This window comes from Pipra filicauda, unplaced genomic scaffold (genome assembly GCF_003945595.2).
Source record: "Pipra filicauda isolate LSUMZ 115617 unplaced genomic scaffold, ASM394559v2 scaffold398_size834171_pilon, whole genome shotgun sequence".
NCBI classification, from domain to species: Eukaryota; Metazoa; Chordata; class Aves; order Passeriformes; family Pipridae; genus Pipra; species Pipra filicauda.
In genome coordinates, this window is record NW_024104529.1 from 357,546 (window position 1) to 380,495 (window position 22,950).

The window sequence follows — 22,950 nt, forward strand, 5'->3', positions numbered from 1 at the left end:
TCTGAAAACAGTTTTACAAACAGAAGTAAGTACGGTACCCTCTCCTAGACTAGCTTTTCCACAAGCCCTGGAACACCTCCTCCAGAAGGATGTTAATGCTGGTTTGAAATCCTTACGCAAATCAGGATGCAAATCAAAGAAATGGGACTGCTATATTCTTCTTCAAATCTGCAGTAGGAAGCTCTTTATGTACTTCATGTGGCAGTGTCCCCTGCTCCACAAATGACTCCATACAACTGTGGGAAGAAGACAAAGGGCATATCGGCTACAAAGATATGGTTGAGATAATCCCTCCTGCCCCTCTGAAAGACAGTCACATGAAGCAATGTGACTATCAGAAGCTTGCCAACCTATGACAAGTTTTTACATCTTTGCTGCTATTCTTCCTTCTTTCTATATCAAAAGAGGAATTCACTTCTGGCGGACTGGACTTAACGCTTAATTATCCGAAGAACTGGGTCAGCTGCATGTCTCTCTAGGTGATCATTCTCACATGCTGGGGACATGCTTGACTCCAAGGAAGTCCCAAGAAGGAGAGAGAATGAAATTTTCCCAAGTAACAAAGTGATCCTGTGTTTTTCTGAATGTATCTGTTCTTTCCTCTGGTGCGAAAGGATACAAAGCAGGTTGAAACTACAGACAATACCACCACAGGTTAAGATACCACACTGCTCTAACCAGAAAGTAGAAATTTTTGTTCAGAGAAGTATTTTCAGAGAGCTTATTCAGACAAAAATAATTTAGCATTCAGAGTCACAGATGAACAAGTGCACATCACTTATAATGCTTCAAAATTCCTTTAAGATCAAACAGGAATTTCAAACACAGTACCCACAGAAAAACAAGACAAAATCCAAATGCATAGAGAATTCTCCCACTCAAGCCCCATCCACAAAAAATATTGTCCAAGACCCTGAGAGGTATCCCTGGATGAGCTGAACCTGCACACTGCCCAAAGACCATACAAAGTGCCTCTGAAAGGCTCAAACCACCACAAGCTCCTTTTCCATTTTGGGCAGCCAGGCATGACTGTGGTGGGAACGCCTACACATTTCCACAGCTCTCCACCTTCCCCACAAGACTTGAACTACTGAAGCAAGATGTTTTCCTCAGCATTTTAAAATACTTCTCCAAGTCATTCTTCACAAACTTGAGGGGCAGAAATGAGTTCATGGAGAGATGAAACCCTGGAGCAAAGAACAACAACTGGATTGTTTGATTCCAGTAGCTGCTCCCACCTCCAAACACAGCCTGCATGCTGCTTATAGGAAGGTATAGAAACTCTGGTCAGCTGTCAACTCTCCATTTTCTGTGAAGGAGAGGAGGAGAACTGACAGTATGCATTCCAGGTAAACCACTCCAAGAAAAACAGTGGCTTTTGGCAGTAAAAAGGCTTAAATCAGAGCCCTGAAGACTAAGTCTCGACACCTGTCACACACCAGGAACCTGCAAACATTTATTTGGGAAAGCTTCTTCCTTGGAGCTTTCCATGGTGTCTCTGCATTTGGCTTCACACATCAAGGACATCTTTTTAATATCAGTAGGAACTCATTTCAGCTAGTGTTTTACAGAGAAAGACTAAGTAGATTTTGCAGTCCTCACAAAGGTCAACACCACATTAGTCCTCACCATCTGTGGCTTAATTAACTATAGCTTCCTCTGGCTGCTTAGAGGTTTTCTGATAATTTAGGACACGAATTAGATGAAAACTAGTACATAACCAACTTGACAGTCCTGTTTACAATGTTTACACAGTATGCAAATGGAAATGAGCATTTTGTTAGTACTTTAATGGTAGAGGGACCACATTTAAATTCAAACTGTGCAAATGAAAATCTCAAGAGATCAAAGTGTCAGAAGCCTGAACCTTCAGTGCTGTTGTTTCGTAATTGAGTATTGGTTTCTATAAAATGAGCCCCCCAATCCTTTTTTTCCTTTTTGCACCAAATCATTTTTACAACTGCATGGAGCTTCAGAAATTAAATTTCAAAACTGCAGTGTGAAAAACAAGGTACAAGATAAGTCGACACCTCCCTACTGACTGTCACAACAGTCTTCAGAGAGCAGTGGTAGCAAAAAGTACTTTTTAAAATCTACACTGCTGAGAATTCATACTAGTCCTCTAATGCCATTTTTAGAAGATGATTTTCTCCCATAAAAAAGATTAAACGTCATACCCGTACCCAGCCTCAAATACATCCATACCAATTTTTACCCCTCATTTGAAAGAAGGTCGGTACAATTCTTTCCTTCTTTTCAGTTCTTCATAACCAGCAAAATTCCTTTATTTTTCTTCCTATCTCTCACTGATTGTGTCACCTGACATATGTGATTATATCACTGATCTGTAAACTCTTTTACTGATTATAATTTTTAACAAACCTTCCATCTTAATATTGTTCTGCTTGACATCAGAGTGAGCAGGGAAAAAACCCAGGCAAACCAGAAGTGACACAAAATGCAGACAGGTAGAACACCAAAGATATTAACAAGAACATCACCTATGAATTGGTAGCATTCCTCTGCCACGCTACCAGGCTTTTTTTCCAGTGGCAGAAGATGAAAATCTAACTAAAACACAGAAAAACCGGCAGCAACTGTCACCCCTGAGGGTATCACCAGACAGGCACTGCTGCTGCCACACAGACCACACCAAAACTTACAGCGAAATAATCGAATTTAGATGAGTCTAAACACAGATCTTCTGTTGCTTGCCCCATTTCTAGACACACAAGCACGCACAACCCCCTGGTAAACAGTATATTCCTTATTCCCTTCTGACAAGTGAAAGGCTACCCCAGCTGCCACGCTGCTGCAGCTGGTGGGCAGGAGGTCAGAGAGGCCCCGGAGGCTGCAGGGCCGTGCTGTGCCGCACAGCCACACCAGGAATGTCTTTCCAGAGGGAACAGCTCCGGGGACACATCGACCTGACCCTCCGCGTGGCCCTGCAACCAGGGTTGCCTCCCTCCCGCTCCAGGCTCCTCACCGAGGGCAATGCCAGCCACCAACACCGAGGCCAGAAAGCCAGAAAGGCTAGAAAGTTTTTTGGGGAGATCGTAACTTCCCAGTTTACCTTAAACGGCTTTGTCTGAGCTAGGAGAAGAGGCTTAGGCTTACCAGGCGACGCCAGCGCTTTCTATGTAAACCCAACCCACACTTGACCTATTTTCTGCTGTTCTGAGCGCACAGTCACAATTTACCTCATTCAAACCCGGCAGCTGCTGGGCTACATCTGAACTAGTTAAGTCAAGCTTGAAGGCACAGCCCTGACCCCTAAACCAGCAGCAAAGTCGAGGCGAGGTCAGCGCTGCTCACACGTGCGCGCGGGCACGGCTGGGCAGTGACGCTCACCCTGGGTGCGGGGCCAGGCCACGGAACCCAGGGAGCTAATCCCCAATCCCCACCCAACCAGGGGCTCTGCAGCCACTGCTCCAAGGACAAGTGTTTACAGATACTTCGCACCACGAACGGTCAAGATTCAGGCTTATTTTCAGTGTGTGATGGCAACAACTATGTTTCTGTAAGAAGTTAAAACCACGAGGGAAAAAAGATGAGGACTACAAATTTAGTAATTTTCCAACTGTCAGTAAACTTAATATCTCTCAGGAAAAGATATCAACAATTTTTCTGCTGCTCCCCACTCTTCCCTATGCCTAATACTTCTCCCCACACACTCCTACCCCCTTCCTCATTTCACCTGGTCAACAATTAAAGAGTTGACACTGATTTTAAAATTTTAATTATCGGGTCTGAGAATTATGGGATCAGGATCTGCATACATTTCTCCAAGTCATGATTTCAGATTTGAAGATGCCTCATTGCACCAATTAGTTCAGTTCTGGAAGAGTAACTCCCACCTCAAGAATACCAGAAAATTTCTATTAAAAATACGGAAGATTATCCTATGGAAAGATATACCGAAGTTAGAACATAAACATACAGGAAAAAATCTGACTCTTAGTCTAATATTCTCCCTGATTTTAACTCGCAAACTCAAAAAACAACATAGATATTTGCCTTCCTATGAAACTATCAGTGTCTCAGGTGAAATGGGCATGCTGTAAAACTTGCATTTAACAAGTTAGTTATTCCTGTGTCTGTAGATGAGAATCTGGTAAGGGAAGGCAGCGGGGAAATCAGAGCAGCACACAGGATGAACACGCAGCAGGGAAGCAAGCAACAGGCAATGGATAAACAAAACCAAACCTGGGCTGGGCAGGTATTGTCACAAAACAGCCTAGAAACTGCTCTAGTGACATCTACAATAATTTTGCACTTGAAAACAGAGATTAAAAAAAACAGATGACCCTTATGCTCATGGGTTATGTTACTCTCTCTGTAAGCAGCTGGGATAACCTGGGTCAGAAAAGCAAACTTTCCCCCAGTGCCACATACCTTTTAGCATCTCACCTAAAGACCTTCCCCAAACAAGTGGCTCCCATCCACAAAGCTGGTGGGGCTGTCAGCCTCCACCCAGAGCACTGTGCTGACTGACTGCACTACTCACCAGATAACGAATAAAGGTCAAGTCAACAGCACTACCCCATGTCCACCTTCTCTCTCATTTTGATGACACAGCCATGCATTTGCTCTTTCATTTTCCACTGAATCACATTTCCTTCCCCTTTCTCACTGCAGGCTCCTCACATCTATCACCACCATCTCAGCAATGTGCAACTTTGATCTAATTTTGCGTTTTATCTACTCCTGAAAGAAAACAGGGAGGAAGTACTGGTCCTATCCCACTCAATCAGTAACTCCCAAGTCATGCGGTGATACTGGAACAAGCCTTTGAGTCACTAAGCAACTCACTGCCACTATGGGAAAAGAAACCTCAAAGTGCAGACACTTCCCTGAAGCAAGCAATTAGCAGAGCGAAGTCGATGCTAACAAGGAGAGCTGCTAAGTGAGTAAATCGGAGGAATCTCTTTTGTACATTGATATTAAAATTTAAACCGAGAACCCGACACCCTGTGAATTCTGAACAGCTTTCAGAAGGTATCCAACAAGACCCGGAACACAGGAGCTGAGGGACAAGCTGTATGGATGGAGGTGTCTTTAAGCAAAAAAGAAAGCACATTCTGTTGATCACCAGTAGTCTGGACTAGGGGAAATGAAGTCTAATGCACCCAGAAATCAAGCCAAGATATCAGCCATGCTCAGAGACTGACTTTACAGAAGACACATCCTATGTGCATCAGGGACAGCAGAGGTTACCTGCTGGAACCGGCAGAGTTGGAAAGCTGTGTCCCACCACCACAGAAAACGACAGACTGGACAGTTCTTCTCCTACCACAGTAGTTATCTTCATCACCGGTGGCATTACTCAGCAGCAAAACAGTCCTGGATGAGACTGATAACTAAGAGCGTAGTTACTGATAACTACTGATAACTAAGAGCTCTGTTGAAGGGCAAAGGTCTCTCAGAATTGTAAAACACTGTCCAACGTGTGGCAGTCTGATGGCAGCTCCTAGAACCAACACCAGCTCCTAGAAACATCCATCAGAGTGTATCACTCCTGTGAATGACTCCCTGCTCTGTAATTTGGATTACCACCAGTCACAGAGCTATCTAGTCTCTTCTGCAGATATCCTCAATCCTTTTTTACTAGATAAGAACTCTAGGAACATACAACTTTCCAGCTCCTTTCCCCCATAACTCATGAGGATTATGGACATAATACAAATCCCTACAAACAATAAAAATATTTAAACAATTTTTTTTGTCAAGAGGAAAGAATACATCAGATACCATCAAAATGTTCTTGAACCCACTGTCAGTGGAGTTTACCAAATTACTACTGCATTAATGTTTTATTTTCAAGTGGTTTTCAGGACTTTGTTTGAGAATGTGTTTCTTAGAATAGTAATACAACATGAAAGTAGTTCAGAATAAAACTCATTTTTCTCACATTTTAAAAGAGTACCACTGTATTTCCACAGAACTTTTCAAAGTTAATCTCTAAGAGGATTTAAGGCAGCACTGCACAGAAGTTGGAAAAACAATTAGCACATTTTCTTGCAGAATTTCATTCAGAAGAACAAACTTCTCTGGCTCCAAGAATACAGCACAGAGACTCTCTAACCTTGGTCTGGCTGGGCATACAACAGCAAGTCCATCACTGTACAAGTGTGGAAATGCTGCCTCTGCTCCAAGACAGTACCAGAAGCAATGCAACCATCCTCATGCGCTTTCTTTTCCAGCAGAGAGCTCCGTTCTGACCTGCTGGAGCCATTTTAGGAATTTTCCCTATAAATAACAGAGGTCTGACCAGCTGGGATGTATATCATACTTGGATTAACACTACAGCTCTCTGCAACTCTGGAGAAAGCAGTGGCTGTGCCTTTTATAGAATTGATGAATAATGGTCTTGTACAGAGGAAAGACTGAATTGCTAATCAGAAAACGGGGATGTTTCAGTTGTTGCTGCAATAAGTTCCTTGGGGTAAACTTAGGAAAGTCATTCAGTGTTTAAATTTGATACAATGCTCATCTATTTCACAATATTTTTCCATAGATAAATCTCACAGCACACAGAATCAAAAAAATTCCTAGTAAAGACATAATTCAAGATGAAACTACATCACTTGGGGAGGGAAAAAAAAAAGGAAGAAAAAAGCACTATACTCCAGCCACAAAGTCTTATGCACCCTGAAACCTGCTTTAACCTCATTTTACCGTCAGTCATGCTGACAGATACACTCAAGAAGAGGGGAATACAGGGGAAAAACAGGAAGTTAAATTTTAATTCCATTCAAAAGACAGAAAATGTTTTCTAGATTGAAGAGGGGGAGGTGTCAGTATTTACAAACAATGGTAGCCAAAAAAACTTTACAGCTACATTTAATTATCTAGTATACTGTTAAAAATAAATGCAATTTGATCAGGAAATACACTGTACATCAAGTCCTCTACAAGCCCTTAATAAAATTATTCCAATGTCTAAGAAAACAGTAATGTTCATACTTGGTTTTAATTTTAAAAATTCAAGTTGGTATAAAATTACTTGAGTTTCTCCCCACATGTCTGTCCTGGAAAAAGAATTAGGTGCACACACCTGGAACTGCTATAGCTCTCAATCTCTAGTAACTGTAGTTTGCTGAAGGCTGTGGAGCAGTTCCCATGAAGCTCTAATCCCAGACTACGAATTATTACTTCTATTAGTTGTAATTTCAAAAATACATTTTGTAAGAAAAAGAAAGAAAGTGGCAGCCCTGAACAAAGGAACATTGTATCTGAGGGAGGAGTGAATGCAAACAAACCCATGAGCACTTCACCCAAAGAACTACTGTGTTTATCAGTCAAGATAAGGCTTAATTTGGTAAGAACACATTTCAATGAAACTCAGTTTCCCCCTACTTGAAATGCAGGAATGCCTACTCTCTTCTGGCTTTGGGGACAGACTCCCATGACTGCAGGAGTTTACCCTCATTCAGGGTTCTGAGTTCCCCAAAGCACTGAGGATACCCAATCCCAACACACCACAACTACTTAGGAAAGCAAGGACACACTGGCAAAGCAGCACCTGGTTATAATGCGAGACAGACTTCTCCAGGAGCTGACTTTGTGTCTGGATTACGGAAAAGCATTGGTCAAGAACACCACGTAAGAAAAATACTTTTAACTTTCCTTTTTTTAATAAATCAAATGGAAATGTTAAGGACACAGAACCAAATATAAGGCTCCCTTCTCTTACTACTGAGTGGTATTTTTCGTGGACTTTTACTGTGAAAAGAAGTAATCACTTATGATCAAACACAGAAAATTCCTTACCCAGAAACACTGGATGGATTTGTAAATTCAGTAATCCCAGTACTGGCTTTTGAGCAGTACCAAAATACTTCAGTGAAAGGATTTGATCCTTGCCTTCAAAGAAGAAGCAAGTTTTGTTCCATCTCTTCTGTTGTGTGAAATCCAAACTTGTAAATTATTTCAATGCTAGCTCCTGGAGTAGGATTAATGAAGTCAAAGCACTGAATTGACTGATTTTTCAGAAATTGTAAGAAGAATAAGTTTCTCTACGACAGTGGAAGAAAAACTGCTTTCCTATGGATTTGAGAGCCATCTCCATTGTAGCAGCCTCAGCTTATCCCAGAGACCTCACAACTCTTTCTCCTTCCTCCTTGTGTATCTTCCCACAACCTTCAGCAGTTCCCCCTGAACTTCCTCCCCCTTGGAGGAGCCACAGTCCTGTGGCAGCTCTGTCACCACCCTGCTGACTGATGGCCTCCCCTCCATGCTGCTCATCTTCCTAAGGCTTGTCAGATCTGCAAGAACTCCGCTCCTGTGTCAAACCTTGCTGAGAGAGACAAAAGGCGTAACTAAGGCCCTCACTTCTTAACAGACCACGGTAGAACAGAAAGGTCTGATTTTATTCCACCTCTTTTGAGAATGAAGACAGAGAAAGTTCTCAAGAAAGAAGCTCTTTTTCAAGGGGAGACACAAATACAGCTTAGGACGTATATGTATATCTCGATGATGTATATCTCCCTCTGAATCTACAAATGGAGGGTGCAAATCCCTCCTCCCTCTCCCTTTGAGATGAAACCCTTCTGTCCCACACGTGTTCCTGGGAGTGAGGCCTGGGATGAGTCATCTGACCCACTTCTAGCTGGACGCTCCCCCTCACGCTGGGACCGCGCACTTAAACACGGACGTGTGGGTAACAAGCTGTTTAGACCATCGCTCCTCACGGCACTGCCAGGGGAGGCAGCTGGACTCCTTATGGGTGGTCCAGACACCAGAGACATGGGAAAGAGCAGAGACGGTTCTCCTGCACGACACTGAGAAGAGTTAAGGATGCAGAAAGTTGCGTGTGCCTGGGCTGCCCACGGAGGAACCGAAAGCAGGAGGGGAGCACATGATTGTCCACCGCCACCAGCTGGCCTGCACCAGGAGTTCCTGGGTTGCTCCTGCCAACCTCAAAGGGTGGGACCAACCCAAAAGCTCCTGCCTGCCTGTCAGTGGAGCTGGCAAGTTTATGGGAAAAGCAATTTTCAGCTGCAGCAGCTATTTTTAAGCCTGAAGTTTAAAAGTAAGAGAAGTTTGAAAGATGAGTGCACGTATGGTTATGGGGTGCTTAAAATACAGACAGAAAAATATTATTTTATCCCTGTTTCAAGATGCTTAAAGAATTTTTTTTATGTGCACGCCATTACTACAGAAGTCCTGCTCGCCTGCTCTTACAGGCAAACAGGTCACAGAACCAAAAGCATCCAGGCCCAAAATATCCAATGCCTGCCTTTAACAAACAGAAAAGCAGAGCACCGGAGTTGCCCAATGCCCTTTGCTCAAGTCTTACTTAATGGCATACACAATTTCTAATAGATCAAGATTAGTGTATATTCGGTCCTGTACCTAACATACCTACTTCGCGATTAGTGAGAAAGTTTATTAGTAATACTGTTTCAACAATCTTTAAGGCGTGTTAGACATTTGACCTGTCAGCTCTCAGACGTGCCACGCACATTTAGAAGAAGAGTAAAGTACAGGTGCCTATCACTGTGCGTGTAACACCTCCCACAGGGATTTCTCATCACCCTATCTTTACATCTGCAACCTTCAGCACAGAGGGAGACAGGCAGACTACCATTTTGAAACACTAAAGCAACCAGGCTTGTCTTCCAAAAAAAAAATAAATCTGAAGGCGAATGTAAGGTCTGAAGAGAGATTTCACCATAAAGAGGAACTGAAGTGTGTTCTTGATTCATTCTTAACAATTTATTTTTTTTTAAACCAAATATGTGAGAGAATCCTTTGAAGACTCTGCTCACCCTCCTACTTTCTTCCTTGAGTGGTAAAATGCCCTTTGTAAGAAGTCTAATGATTGTGAAGGAAATTCATTTGAATTCTTTGTCCTGCCTCAGCTGTGCACATTTGCTCCAGTGCTGTGTGCTCAGAAATGCTTTGGAAATGCATTATCACACACATTATGTACATATTTGGAAACATATAATCTGTCATGTACCCTGCTCTGTCCTACCCAGACACACAGCTGAAATGCACTGACTGCCTGGGCAAAGGAGAGTCTTTCCAGATCTTTCCACAAGTGTATTTTATTATGGAAAAACATGATAGAAAACCACTTTTGTTATTCTTTATTTGCTTGTCCCAAGTATAATGCAGTTGACTCCAGCTGCTTTGGCCAGCAACAGCAGAATCACACACTCAGCCCAACAGTGCCCGTGACGGGTACTGCCAAACACCACCCAGACAAAAACACCACTCTGATGAGGTCACACACACCATATGCTGAGCCTTAATGCTTCACATCCCCATCTATAGTCCTTCAAGTAAACTACAATGCTTAAACAAATTAAGGCATGATTAGCTTTGCTGCTGCTTAACTTGTGTATCACAACAGACACACACATAGATGTCACAGTACAAATAACTTATTATTACAGAAAACCATTTTGGTTCCAAGTATTTGATTGAGGTCACACTTGTATGTGTAGACCTACTGTAGTTTTGCCTAAAATATTTTAATAACAAGCATATTTGAAAACATCTTAAGTTTCAGTTTATACCAAGAGCCACTATAAAACCCACTACACACTTGTGAATTTTTACTTAAACACAAAACACACACGATATATCATGAGTGCAAAGTGGAATTCCTATTAAGGACCTAACTTACACATCCTATTTCAAGACTACACTTCCTACAGATACTAGTCTGACACAGAAAATGCATGTTGCAAATTTTATGTTTATCGTTTTCTGCAAAGGACAGAATTTTCATTTCATTGCTAAACAAAGCACCACGGCAAACGCTCATATCTGCTTTATCCTCAAGATCCTCTTGTCACCACCATAAAGAACTACATGACTAAATGGTCTGACCATCCCAGATTAATGAATGAGTCACTCAGTCACACACAAGTTTCACGTAGAGAATAATACAGTTTACATCCTCCACGAAGCAACAGAGATAAAAGCCACCAGAAACAAGTCATAGGTTGGTGTTTAAGGCACCACACATACAGAATCCAAGGAACTTTTACAGAGAACGGGTAGGATTCTGAGCAGTACAAAAATAAGGGAAAAATCACAGGTACATCTAGCAGTAAAGAACAAATTCACTGACAAGTGTAATAGTTGCTACAGAAAGCCTTGTGCATACATGGAAGGCTGGTACAATGCAGTTGCATACCCTACTGTACTAATGATATTCATCTAGCTCTTATGAAGCTTGTTCAAACTCTTAACAATTGAAACATGTTTATTTATGCAAAGAGCAGACATGGCATGGGAATGCCTGGTTCACGATTCCCCAGAGTCCTGCCAAAGTCTCTTTAATCTTGTTCTGGAAGAACCACTTCTGGTAACGACAGTAATTTAGTTCTTTGCCTATTCGAACTTTGTTTTTCCTGCCAAGCCTGAAAGGATGCCAAGTGTGCTGTTTTCTTTGCTTTGAGCAGTTGTCACCTTCAAACTGGACAGCAGCACCTTTTTCATGAAGCCCTTCGCTCCAACGGTTGTGTGATGCAGCCCCGTGTTTCTCGATCAGAACTGCTCTGAGCAGAATTCATACCAAATGCTTGTCTGCTGCCCATTCCTAGTATTATGAGTATACACAACGATGGGAAAAATTACTCAGTAGTTAAGAATTGTATCTGAAGTGAAATGGAGTCTTCCCACACAGATTCGGACTTCTGTTTGTTTTGGCAGAAAGGTACTGGAATTTTAGGCACTAACAGCAAAATGCAATAAAAAGTGTTTAGGTCACCATGGTCTCTAAGGACTTCATATTGAAAATGTGCAGCCTTGAGAGCTTAAACCAAAAACTAAACACATTTCATAAGACTCAAAGTTAACTCATCTTTGCAAAGAATGATTCCTCAGTTCTGTCTTCAGCCCAGAAGCAGGTCAATGCTATTCCAGACAAAAAAAAGGGAGCAAAAACACCCTTTTTTGGGGAAAAACAGATTTTTCACAGGAAGTTTACCAAATATTTATCTGGGACCCATTTTTATGGCAAAGAAAAGGGAGGCCAAAGAAAAGGGAGATTTTCCAGAAAAAAAAGGTACAAATACAAGCTACCTTGCATTAAGTGGCTGATGGCTAGGAATGCGATTTCCACCATGAACAAAAAAATAACAAGGAAAATGAACAGAGACAACCCTCCCACTCCAGGTATCTTTCAGCAGAAAATAAAGTCTCAGTGATCAAGCTAATATTTCTGTCTAACACACTGCTGGTATGTAATTGTTTGCATAGTTAAAAAAATTAGTTTCTGTTCTCCTAAAGACATTATCATTCAGCAAAGCTCTTACCTGTACAATTAACTTGTAAAATTTAGCAATGAGATATTGCAAGGCCTTCAGAGAGACATTTCTATGAAAGACAGTTCTCAAACTTCTTATAATCATTCAAATGAAGAAATCTTTGCACTCTCCATCAGTGAGCACAATGTTATTTTATGTTTCTACATTCAATATCCAAGCAATATCCAGTTAAAATGCTGATTCGGGATGCTTTAGTACTTAAAGGAATCTCCATCAGCAAAGTTCTTGTAATGTTAATCAGACAATTTAGGTATCTGCCACCAAACTACTTAAGATGGACTCAGATGACCAGCCTCCATCTCCGGTTTTAACAGGCAGCGATTTGCTCCATGAGAGGGGGAAACAGTCTCATCTCTCACACAGAGTTGCTCCTCTACGTGTCAAAAATGGGGGCCAAGAGTTAGGGAGGGGCCAAGCTTGTATCTGGAACTATTTTTGGCAAACTACTGCTTTGTACCAGTTTTGGTCAACATCTCTTTGAGAAGTGATGTTGCTAAAGCTGTTAATTGCTGTATTACCTATCAAGACAATATGAAGCCAGCTGTTCATGTGACACATTTTCAGAAACGATACCTTCAATTTGTGTGCACCTTCCCAAATTAAGGTGTTTCTGAGTCTAATGCTCTATCAGTAAACACTCCTTGAAGGGCCTAAAATGCACAGAGCATCACTATGTTAGTGCCAGCCAGGCCTGGCAGTAGGATTGCTCAACAAAAGGCAGCCCTTCTCATATGTTCAGTTTGTTTTGCTCAGCTCAGAAATGATCCACTGCCAAAAGGAGATTGATTACTGTTACTGGAATGAGCATTATCAGAGACATGATCTTGACATATTTCAGGCAAAGGACAGACACCAGCACCAGTATTTGCTTTGTAAAATGAATCTGGAAGATTGCAGCTGGACTCTGAGGGCGAATTTACACTTCACGGCTCAGCTGATTTAAGAGGTCGCTGTTGCCAAAGGAGGATATCCCGCTCCGTGTTGCATCATCCTGACCCCCTCTGTGGAGGAAGCCGCAGCACTGGATGCACCCTGGGCTAATCCAGCTCAGCTCTCTCACATCACAGGCTTTCCCCCGTGCCGTGTCCCCCCCTCCCGCGTTTGGAAATCAGGGCTGTGCTGGTTTAGAAGGCTGAAGGTGCTGGCACAGGGTCTGATGGTGGGAACTGTTCTTTGCAGCAGAGCCAAGCTGTTCCAGCAGCTCGAGTCATAACATGTAACCTCACCCTGACAAGAAGCGAAGCGTTTGGCTTCCCCACCACAGACACACAGAAGCACCAGCCCTTCCACCAACTGAACCTCCCTCTCCTTTCCCCAGGATTCTCTCTCAGCTGCTTCTCTTTTTCTAGCTCTATATTTGGTATTGGGAAAAAAAAAGCATTCTGGCAAAGCAGGAGGGAAGAAGGGGTGTCAGGACAAAATTACATAGCATTTATTCAGGGCCATCTGCTATTGCAAGTCTCAAAGTACTATTTCTGTATCACTGCAGTGTACCATCCAAGCCTTAAGGGAGAATTTATGGCTATTCTAATTGCAATCGGTTCAGCATGAGTTGAAATATCAAATATATTCCTATTTGTCACAGAAGAGATTTTTAGACCTTCTTCTGAAGCAAGGAGGGGATCACTGATTCTCTTGATCTTTAAATACACATACATTGATATATTAATGTTTCTAATTAATGGAGAAGGCATAAAAATAAAGGATACTGGAAATTTTAACAGGCTTAAAAACAACAGCAAGAGAAATTGTTTCTTTAAAAAAAAAAAAAAACATTTTCTGCTATTCATTCTCAGGAGAAAAAAAAAATCAGTAAGTGGGATATCACTGTAGTCATGCAAAGACCTAGATATGAAAGCCCAGCTTCAGAAGGAGAAATACTATCTTTTATCTGCTCTACAATTAATGGTACTGGTTAACCTTTAAAGGGGTCAGGTATTTTACTTAAGGGTGGTTCAATAATATTAATTGCATAGTACTCCTTGACAAGATCAGTTACTAGAATCAGATACAGTATCCAATACAGTCTTTCATAAAATAAGCAACAATCCCTGCCGATAATAGGAAATTGTTCCTGAAACACAGAACTTGACCATAACATGCACTTAAAAATAACAAAAACATGTTTTTTGACTAAGTTAAATGAATAGTACTTATACACTAACCAAATTTCTTACCTGATAGGGCTGAAAGGCACTATCTTCAGTTATAAAATCCAACTGTTTGTCCACAAGGAATTCTACTGCAGTTATTGAATCGTATACACTTTTTCCAACCAAGGGCTTGAATGTCTGTTGGGGGGGGGGAAAAAAGAAAATTAAGAAACAAATCCCAAAGCTCAGCACACCAAGCCCCCAGAACTGTATAAACACTGATGTAATTCTTCCATTAAAACAAGTTAAAACAGAGTAACAATTACTAATTATACAAGAAATGAGGGTTTTGTGTTCTGTCGGTTTTTTTCCTTTGTGCCGTTGGTGCAAAACCAGCTAGGAAAGGGAACTACACCTTTCATTCTTCCTTTCCCTCATTGTACTTGAGCAAGAGTGTTTACCACAGCAGCTCAAAGTACAGCAGCCCCTGGAATGGGGGGACACACAGCTCAGCCCGCAGATCCTCTCTCCGTGCCTGCAGGACCAGCCAGGGTGATTACAGAGGACGCTCAAGTGGAAGCAGACTGCAGACGAGAAATCGCTCCCCCCTCCCTGCTCTGAAATCGTTCACCTTGCCTCAAGTCAACCATCTCATTTCCCTGCCCATCGCTGAACTGTTCTGACTGTGCTGCTGCCGCCCCCGCAGCCGCTCCTCCCTGCAGCAACCGGCTGCTCCAGTGCAACGCCTTCCGAGGACACGGCACCCGCTCCCGGGGATTCTGCAGCGCGGCCAGGAGGTTTCCTGTTTCCTCCCATCTGCTGGGAAAGCGGCGAGGGGCTGGAGACCCTCACTGCTTACCCAGCACAGGGGAGGAAGCAGGAAACCTCCCAGCTCTACTGCAAAAGCCAGGCAAAGGGGAGCAGGGAGCAAGGGGGTCCTCGACGCCCCGTACAGGCTTTTCCCAAAATACCCTGCCTGATCCAGGCGCAGCAGGATGCGGTAGGCGAGCAGGGATTCGAGGGTGTCCCCCGAGAGGGGACGAGCAGGCAGCCCCCTTCCCTGCTGGCTGCGTTTCCTGGAGCAGAAGCGCGAGGAGAGCGTGACTGAGTGGGGATGTACCGACAGGGGATGAGTCAGGTGAAAAGGAAATCCCAGCGGATGGAGGGGAGAGAAAATGCCGCTCTGAAGACAGACGGGAACAGCAAGAGGAAGACACCGGTGAACAAAAGAAATGACTGGCAGAAAGAACATGCAGGATATACAAGCGACCAAAACATGGAGGGACAGAAAAAATAGAGGAAAGTTAATCTACAGGGCAAAAATAAGCAATGAGGGAAAACAGGAAAACCTTTGAGACCCATTCTAAATTTAAAATGCAGAAGAAAAAGACAAAGAGCAGAAACAAGAGCCGGTCAAACCACCGAGGCATTGTGCAAATGCCACACCAACCCCTGTAAAATGCTGCTATCAGTAGCTCACATGCACCACCCCGCAGCAACAGACCCCAAGTACTTACAAGGGGAGGGCATGATCACCACGACCTATTTACAGATGGGAAAACCGAGGCACAAAGCAATCCTTTAACTTGACAAAAGCCATCTAAGCAGGGCAGCAGCAGAGCCGGTGACCTGCCCTCAGCCAGTCTGCAGGCAGCTCATGAGAGAGGCACTCAAGGTTTTATCAGGCTTCATTACCTACTTTACAAAGGTGTTGCCTCGCGATTAGGCTAAATATAGCCCAAGTCTCTCCAGAGCTTCAGCTCTGGCACTTACTAAACAAATCAGAGAATACTTCACTGGAGATACATTATACTTTCTAATAAACCTATCCAACTCTACAAATGCTCAGAGTGAGTGTACAGCATTCTTGTTTCCATTTTACTTAAGGTTTCTCTTCAGCTGTTATCCTTCCTCACACAAGCAAGAAAAAAACCCCAAATCTCTCAGCCAGTAAGCCATCTCTACAGCAGGATGATTAGATGAAAGGGCTGGAGGAGTAAGAGCATATGATAATATGCTAACTACAGAGTCTGAATAGTAAATAATTATTTAACCTCTAATAGCCAAGAAAGGGCCTTTGCTCTTGCATCACTTTCCTATAATGGATCTTGTATTGCTAATGGTTTGAGTTAAGAGAGGGCGGAGTCCACATCATGAAATTGCAAAGCACCGAGTGTATGAACTCACGAGCAGACAGACTTTTCTTTGAAAAAGCCAATGTTGTAGCCTTTCAGTTCTTAATTTGCCCGTGTCTTTCCACGTCCTATTATACTTTTTCCACGCTGGCTCCTTTCTAACTTTCTGAGTCAAGAAAAGTGCTTCCGACTACACACAACAGGACATACCACATCATTAGCTGAAACCAAACTGTGTGGAATGTGGCGTGCAGTTATCATTCAGTATTCAGACAACACTACAGATTAAGGTACGTGTGAGCCACTGGTTTATCTTCCTGCTGGTATTAAAAGAACTAGTTCCAAATATAGATCTGTGAGTGTGATTATTCTGAAAAAAGAAATGTAATGCCTTCTCACTTGCTTTCATAGATCTATGCCTCTAGACAGGCCAACACCCCCAAAATACGGATGTGGAGGATGCAGACTATCCCACAAGCACAGAGCAAAAATATGTAAATAAATAAAGCAAAACTATGCCACGTCACACACCTCCTCCTATGTGGACGGCTGTTCAGCTGCACACAACCTGGGATTTTTCAGACACTATTACAAAATATCCCCACTATCAAAGAACAACAAACCCCCACCCTTTAATAAAAGGAAGCCTTCTTGGGAAAGCAAAGTCCAGACTCCATCAGCTTCACAAGATAGGCAGGCCACCAGGGAAATAAATATCCAAACTGGGACAGGTTAGGGATTCAAGAAATTTTAAGATGGAAGACGTGACTGAATTTCACACCACACATCATATATGCACAAAGAAAAACAGACTAAGAGCACAGCAGGCAAGAGTCAGCTACTAGAGGCAAGTATGTGAGGCATGTAACAACATGAAAATAGATGTAAGAAAGTCCAATATGCTCCTTGCGGACTTTCAGAGGAAAAGCTCCTTGCAGACACTCCCTCTTTCCGTTCCCAAAGTGGAGGACAACTCTAGGGAGTACCAGACATACTGGCTGAAACCAGGAGAAACTGAACCTCTGTAAACAAAAAAATCTCTTTCAAACTTGCAGTTTTTAAAAGGAGGCTTTGTGCATTAACCTAACTCCCAAAGACCACAATTAAGTAAAGGACTCAAGCACTCAATTTTAAGTCACATTTGACTTCAGCACTATTTTAAGTGGCTGCTTGGTGGGGGGGAACGGCCACACTTTTTTGCCCTCCCAGATTTCCCTGCTTGGCCAAAGGGAGCTCTATGAACACAAACGCTGTCTTTGGTTGCTTTGCTACCAAGTTCCCTGATGCTGAATAAAGCACGTTTCTTACACTGCCCCCTCACCCTCCCCAATGATTTTACCCCAGCTCATGCAAGAAATAACCTGCCTACGGGAGGCAGCTGGCAGAGCTCTGAGTCTGAGAACTAGACTCTGGACCTTCTGGAAATCCAAACAAATTTTTAGAAAACGTTACCATCACTTCACAGCAAACAATCACAAAACTATTCAATGGCAGTCACCAAAGACGAATACAGCAGATTACTCAGGGACTGCGTTCTCTAACGCCCAGTAACACAACTCATCTATTTACTTATCGTTCCAAAACCCCCATAGCAACCACAGGACCCACCTTCCCGAGGAAGCAGCAGTGAGCAGGCACATAGTGCGTTTTTACCTCTGCCTAGTGCCATTAAGCAGCTGGAGTGGTGGTACTCCTCCCCCAGCATGCGAGCAGGCAGCTCCAGGAGCCGCCGCACCTCGGCTGCTGCAACCCGGGCGCTGCCAGGCTGTGACACCCAGAAGGTTCAATGCAGCAAACGCTCGGGTTACAGCTGAGCTCGCAGCTGCTGCCCGGCTCATCCCGAGGTACCACGTCGTCTGCCTCGCTGGGGCTCACAGCCTGCTTAGCTGGGCACTCGAGCCTGCTCCCCACACCACAAAAGCACATCTTACTGTGCACATGTACAGCAATCACTCTTTTATTTTTTAAATCTTTCTAGAGGAATTTATGCTGTAAAGTGAAAAGACTTTTAAAGAGCTAATAATACAATTAAGAAAGCTATTATTACACCGAAACCTTTAACATTCTATAGTTCTTCCTCTTGCAAGCATAAAAATTAAAAAGATCACGTAAACTTAACCTGTAGGTGCTATTCAGTAAACTTTTCCACATATTGTTTTCCAGCCTCGCTGTTTAGTCTGCAATAGCACAAACACTGGCACCTTTTCACTGTGACACTTCATCATTCAAAATAGCTGTAGCTCCCTTCCAGCGCCTGTTTGTTGCCATGGTTTGTACTCAAAGGCAGAATTACCAAGTGGAAAAGAGCGGACAATAAATAGAGCAGATCTGACGTTAAAACCGAGCACCGGGTTTCCTCATTCGCGGACTCCCCTGCCTGCAATCCCTGCGGAAGCGGCCGTTTCCAGCCCAGGCGTTATTCTGGGCGGAACTCCCGCAGCCCGTGGCCGGGGGGGGCAGAAGGAAGTGCCCAGCGGGGCGCGGGGGGGCCGCGCCGGCCGGGCCCGCTGCCCGCCGGAGGTGCCGCATGGCCCGCGCTCCAACGGCGGCGCCGCGCCGTTAACGGCCCGCGCCGCTCCCGCGCCGCCGTTTTAACGGCACAAACTTAACGGAGAAAAGAGAAAAGGAGAAAAAAACCCCAAAACCGCAAACCAGAAACCTCCGAATCCTCTCGGTGCGTGCAGAACTCGCGCCGCCCGTCCCCCGAGGCGCTCCCGCCGTGCCCGCGCACAAAGCCGCCGCCGGCCGCGTGCCGCGCCGCGCGCCCCCGCGGGGCCCGGCCGTCACGTGCGGGGCTCCCCGCGCCGCCGGCCCCGGGCCGGGCAGGCACCGCCGCGCCCCCACAGCCGCCCGCCGCAAACAAAGGCGCCCCTCGCCAAGTTGAAGTGTCCGCGGGGGTGTGTGCGTGGGTCCCGAGGGGGGAGCCGCAGAGGAGTCCTCCGCCCGCCCGGCTCCCAGCGGTGGATTCAGCCCCCTCCCCGCCCCGCCGGTCGGTCTGTACGCACCTCTCCCGGCGCCCCGCGGCCCGGCCCGGCCCGACCCGACCCGACCCGACCCGGCCCGGCCCGGCCCGCGGGACCTCCGCACCCGCCTCCGCCTTTGAACTCACAAGGAAAATGGTTCTCGCCGCGCCGCTTCCGGGTCGGGCCGGGCGGCCGCGCCGGGGGCGGGGACGGCGGGGCCGGAGGAGGCGGAGGAGCAGGAGGCGGAGGACGCGCCGCCCGCCCTTTGTGGGGCCGGCAGCACTATGGCGCAGCCGAGCGCGTCCCCGCGGCCGGGTCAGGGCGCGCTGCCGACGCCCCGCTTACATAAGGCGGGGGCGCGGGGCCGGTGCGATCCGCGGGATCCGGGCGCGGGGAGCGCGGCGCGGGAAGGGGCGGTGCTCGGCGGGCGCGGCCCGCGGGCACGTCCCGCGGGGCGGGGCCGGGCCGGGGGACACGTGTGGCGGCGGCCTCGGAGCGCGGCCGGGGCACCCGCGGGCCCAGGGGCACCCGCTACGAAGAGTCAGATCTCCTCTACAGCCCCAGCGCTCCCCCTCCCCGCTAAGCCCCCGCGGCGCCGGGCCCGTCCTTGGAAAGCTGCTCCCTGTCCCTCCCACGGGTGGGCTTTGGAAAGTCAGCAAGCGAGGGCTGCAGCTCTGTCCACAGTCAACCCAGAAAAAAACCTAAGTAGTAAAAAGGAAGGGCGGGTCAGGCATGAGCTCAGCGCCTGGTGCGGGTCCAGGAGCAGCCGGGGTAGAGGTCGGGGGGCGGCTCCGCGCCCCCTGCGCAGCCCAAAGCCGCCTCTGCAGGGACTCAGCCCGGGAATGGACTGAAAATGTTCTCAAGCACAGTTTTCTTATTTCGCCATACAACCTATTTTCTCCTTGATGACACACACACACAAAAACATTAAAGGTGTTTTCCCACTGCTGAACAGAATTTAATGGCTCTAACCAACTAGTTGTTTGCAGTTCACATAGAAACATCACTTCTAGTCCAGCAGAAAAAAAAAGTTCATGGGACACTAATTAGAAAATGGAATTACCAAAGAAAAATTTAGCAATAACACCTGTAATGTTCTCCTTGAACTTAGCTCACATATACAAACATGGATGGGGGGGGGGGAGGAAAAATAATCACAAGGAAAATTAGGATAGAGGCATTTATTTCCTCCAAAACCTTTAAACAGCTGTACATTTTTCACTTCACGGAAAAAATACAAAGCGTGTCATTTGCCAAGAAAGTATGAGAATAATGGGAAATCAATGCATGACTACATCTCTGTTCTCATCTTGAATTATTCCAAATGATGTAAGCTTAAAGGTGTATTGAAATGCTATAAAATACTGAACTCTGAAATAAAATACTTGGGTACGGTTAAATATTGAAGTTGAACTGGAAGGCCCTCTCTTACCCACCACACACTTTTCTCCAGCAAACTGGTTTTCTTCCGTAACAGTTCGTGACACTGCACACGCACAGGGCAGGAACCAGACTACCTGTGCGTGGGTTTTATACAATACCCAGCCTGTGCTCAAACCACATAACTGCAAAACTGGATTTTGCTTTGAAGGGACACTATCAGAGGTGGTTTATTGTATTGATTTTTCCCTTTTAAGTGGTCTTCCAGCCTGGCCAGCCCAAGGCAGCTGACAGCCTTATATGGCAGGAAGGCTGCGGGGAACAGCAGTGCCCTGAGCAGCCTCCATCTATTCCTGACCTCCCAGACTGGACAGTTGCTCCTCTCGTCTCCTTCGGCTTCCCTGCCAACAGCCCCTCACCAGATCCACAGCCCCTCAGGGCAGACACCTCCTACCACCAGCAGAGCATGGGGCTCACTAACTCTCTCTGCTCCCCCAAAACACACCTCCTGCCCCAGCCAGGCCATGGTGGGGCTGCACTGCCTCATCTCCAGAGAAAAAATGAAACGACTTAGTGACACCATTTTGACCTGATTTCTTTCCAATTTCTTTTTCTCCAGCCGACCTCTCCTAGGGTAGAGGGGAATAACACCCGAGTCACTTCACCAGTACTGAGACAGGTCATGCAGAACAGAGAGTGAAATGCAACCTTCATTCCGTGTTTGTGGTCGCAGTTTGCACCCTCTCCCCCTTTGGAGCAGAAACGTGCCCATTCTCAGTCACCCAACAGGGTCACTTGTCAAGTGAGCAGGGCACTTTTTCACGGACTTGGTTCTTCAGAGGCCTCACCACCTCTAAAAAGTAAAACTCAACCTATCAGTAACGGCTGACACAAGGAAATATCCTGAACTCACACTTTGCCAAGTAATCAATAAATATTTTTCCAAACTTAATTCTGTTCCTGCATGATCTTCAATTTAACTTTTAAAGCACATTTTAGACTACCTCCAAGAAGAACTGAGCACCCCTAAGACATACTATTTCAACCCACAGATTCACACCTATCTCATACAGTTTCAGGGGGTTGTTTTACCATTTCTCTTAAGAGCCCAAATGCTAGTAATTATTTCAGGAAGGGCAAACAAATAAATTACGTCTATTACAGAGCACAACATCCTTCATGCTACTCTTGAACTAATGGTGCTGTGATAGCTGTGTGGTATGTAGTGCAACTGTCAAAGTAGGCAATCCTTAATAATATCCAAGACAGACACTATTAAAATACAAATCACAAGACTGTCTGGAGGACACGCAAGTTTGCCCATTTGGACAAAGCTTTATTAATAGACTGCGACTTAATAACAAAGAATATTAATACCCAGCACAGCACTACCAGTTCATTTCCATGGAGGGATTTTGTTAGAAATTCTCAAGTTGCACCAGCTACGGATGGAATACTAACTCAGCAACTGTATTTCCAAGGGTTTCACTTAAAGATGTTCTCAGGAAAAATCTGCTGAGTGGGAAAACACCTTTTGAGAGTATAAAAAACCAAGGAAGTTGCTAGTGGTGCAACTGCTAATGTTAAGTAGACTAAGGCAACATAAAGTGACATTTAAATTGTAATGACTTAAATTTACCACGACATATAGGTGTATATTCTTAACAAAACACAGATTTGCCATATAAAGGCATAACTGAATTTTAAACAAGAATTTAAAACATGAGTGTCTATCCAAGGTTAGTTTTGACATTTGCAGAAAGACACATTTTAAAAAGGCTTATTTGGTAGTTACATTATTTTAGCATTGTTCTCCACTACTATTTGCTTCTTCTCACAATTGGGCCCGAACTCTGTCAAACAAGCCATACTATAAGCTCGTAGAACAGAGCTGCCTTTGTTCTTTGGTACTGCCAGTCCCCTATGGAATCAGGCAGCACACTGAACTGCACTCGACAAACAATCCCTGACCTTCAATTACTGTCCTGGCTTGCTGCCACAGGATACATGTATTACTGGTAACACAGCGTGCCCTATTTTGCAGATAATCGCTAGAACTACAGATAATCATGAAAATCAACGGAAAAAC

General features: G+C 44.8%; 1 protein-coding gene across 6 annotated transcripts in view; it reads right to left on the minus strand.

Moving 5' to 3' along the window:
• The window catches only part of JMJD1C (jumonji domain containing 1C), a 155,914-nt gene that overhangs the window by 41,212 nt on the left and 91,752 nt on the right, over positions 1–22,950 (minus strand). For 2 of the 6 annotated variants that reach the window (XM_027737287.2, XM_027737282.2), the window contains exon 3: positions 14,468–14,581. In XM_027737287.2, the coding sequence (XP_027593088.1) occupies positions 14,468–14,581 (114 nt within the window). Of the gene's footprint in view, positions 1–116; positions 184–14,467; positions 14,582–18,719; positions 19,002–19,627; positions 19,662–22,950 lie in introns of those variants that run through there. The other 4 variants (XM_027737288.2, XM_027737283.2, XM_027737290.2 and 1 more) reach the window with 4 other exon arrangements.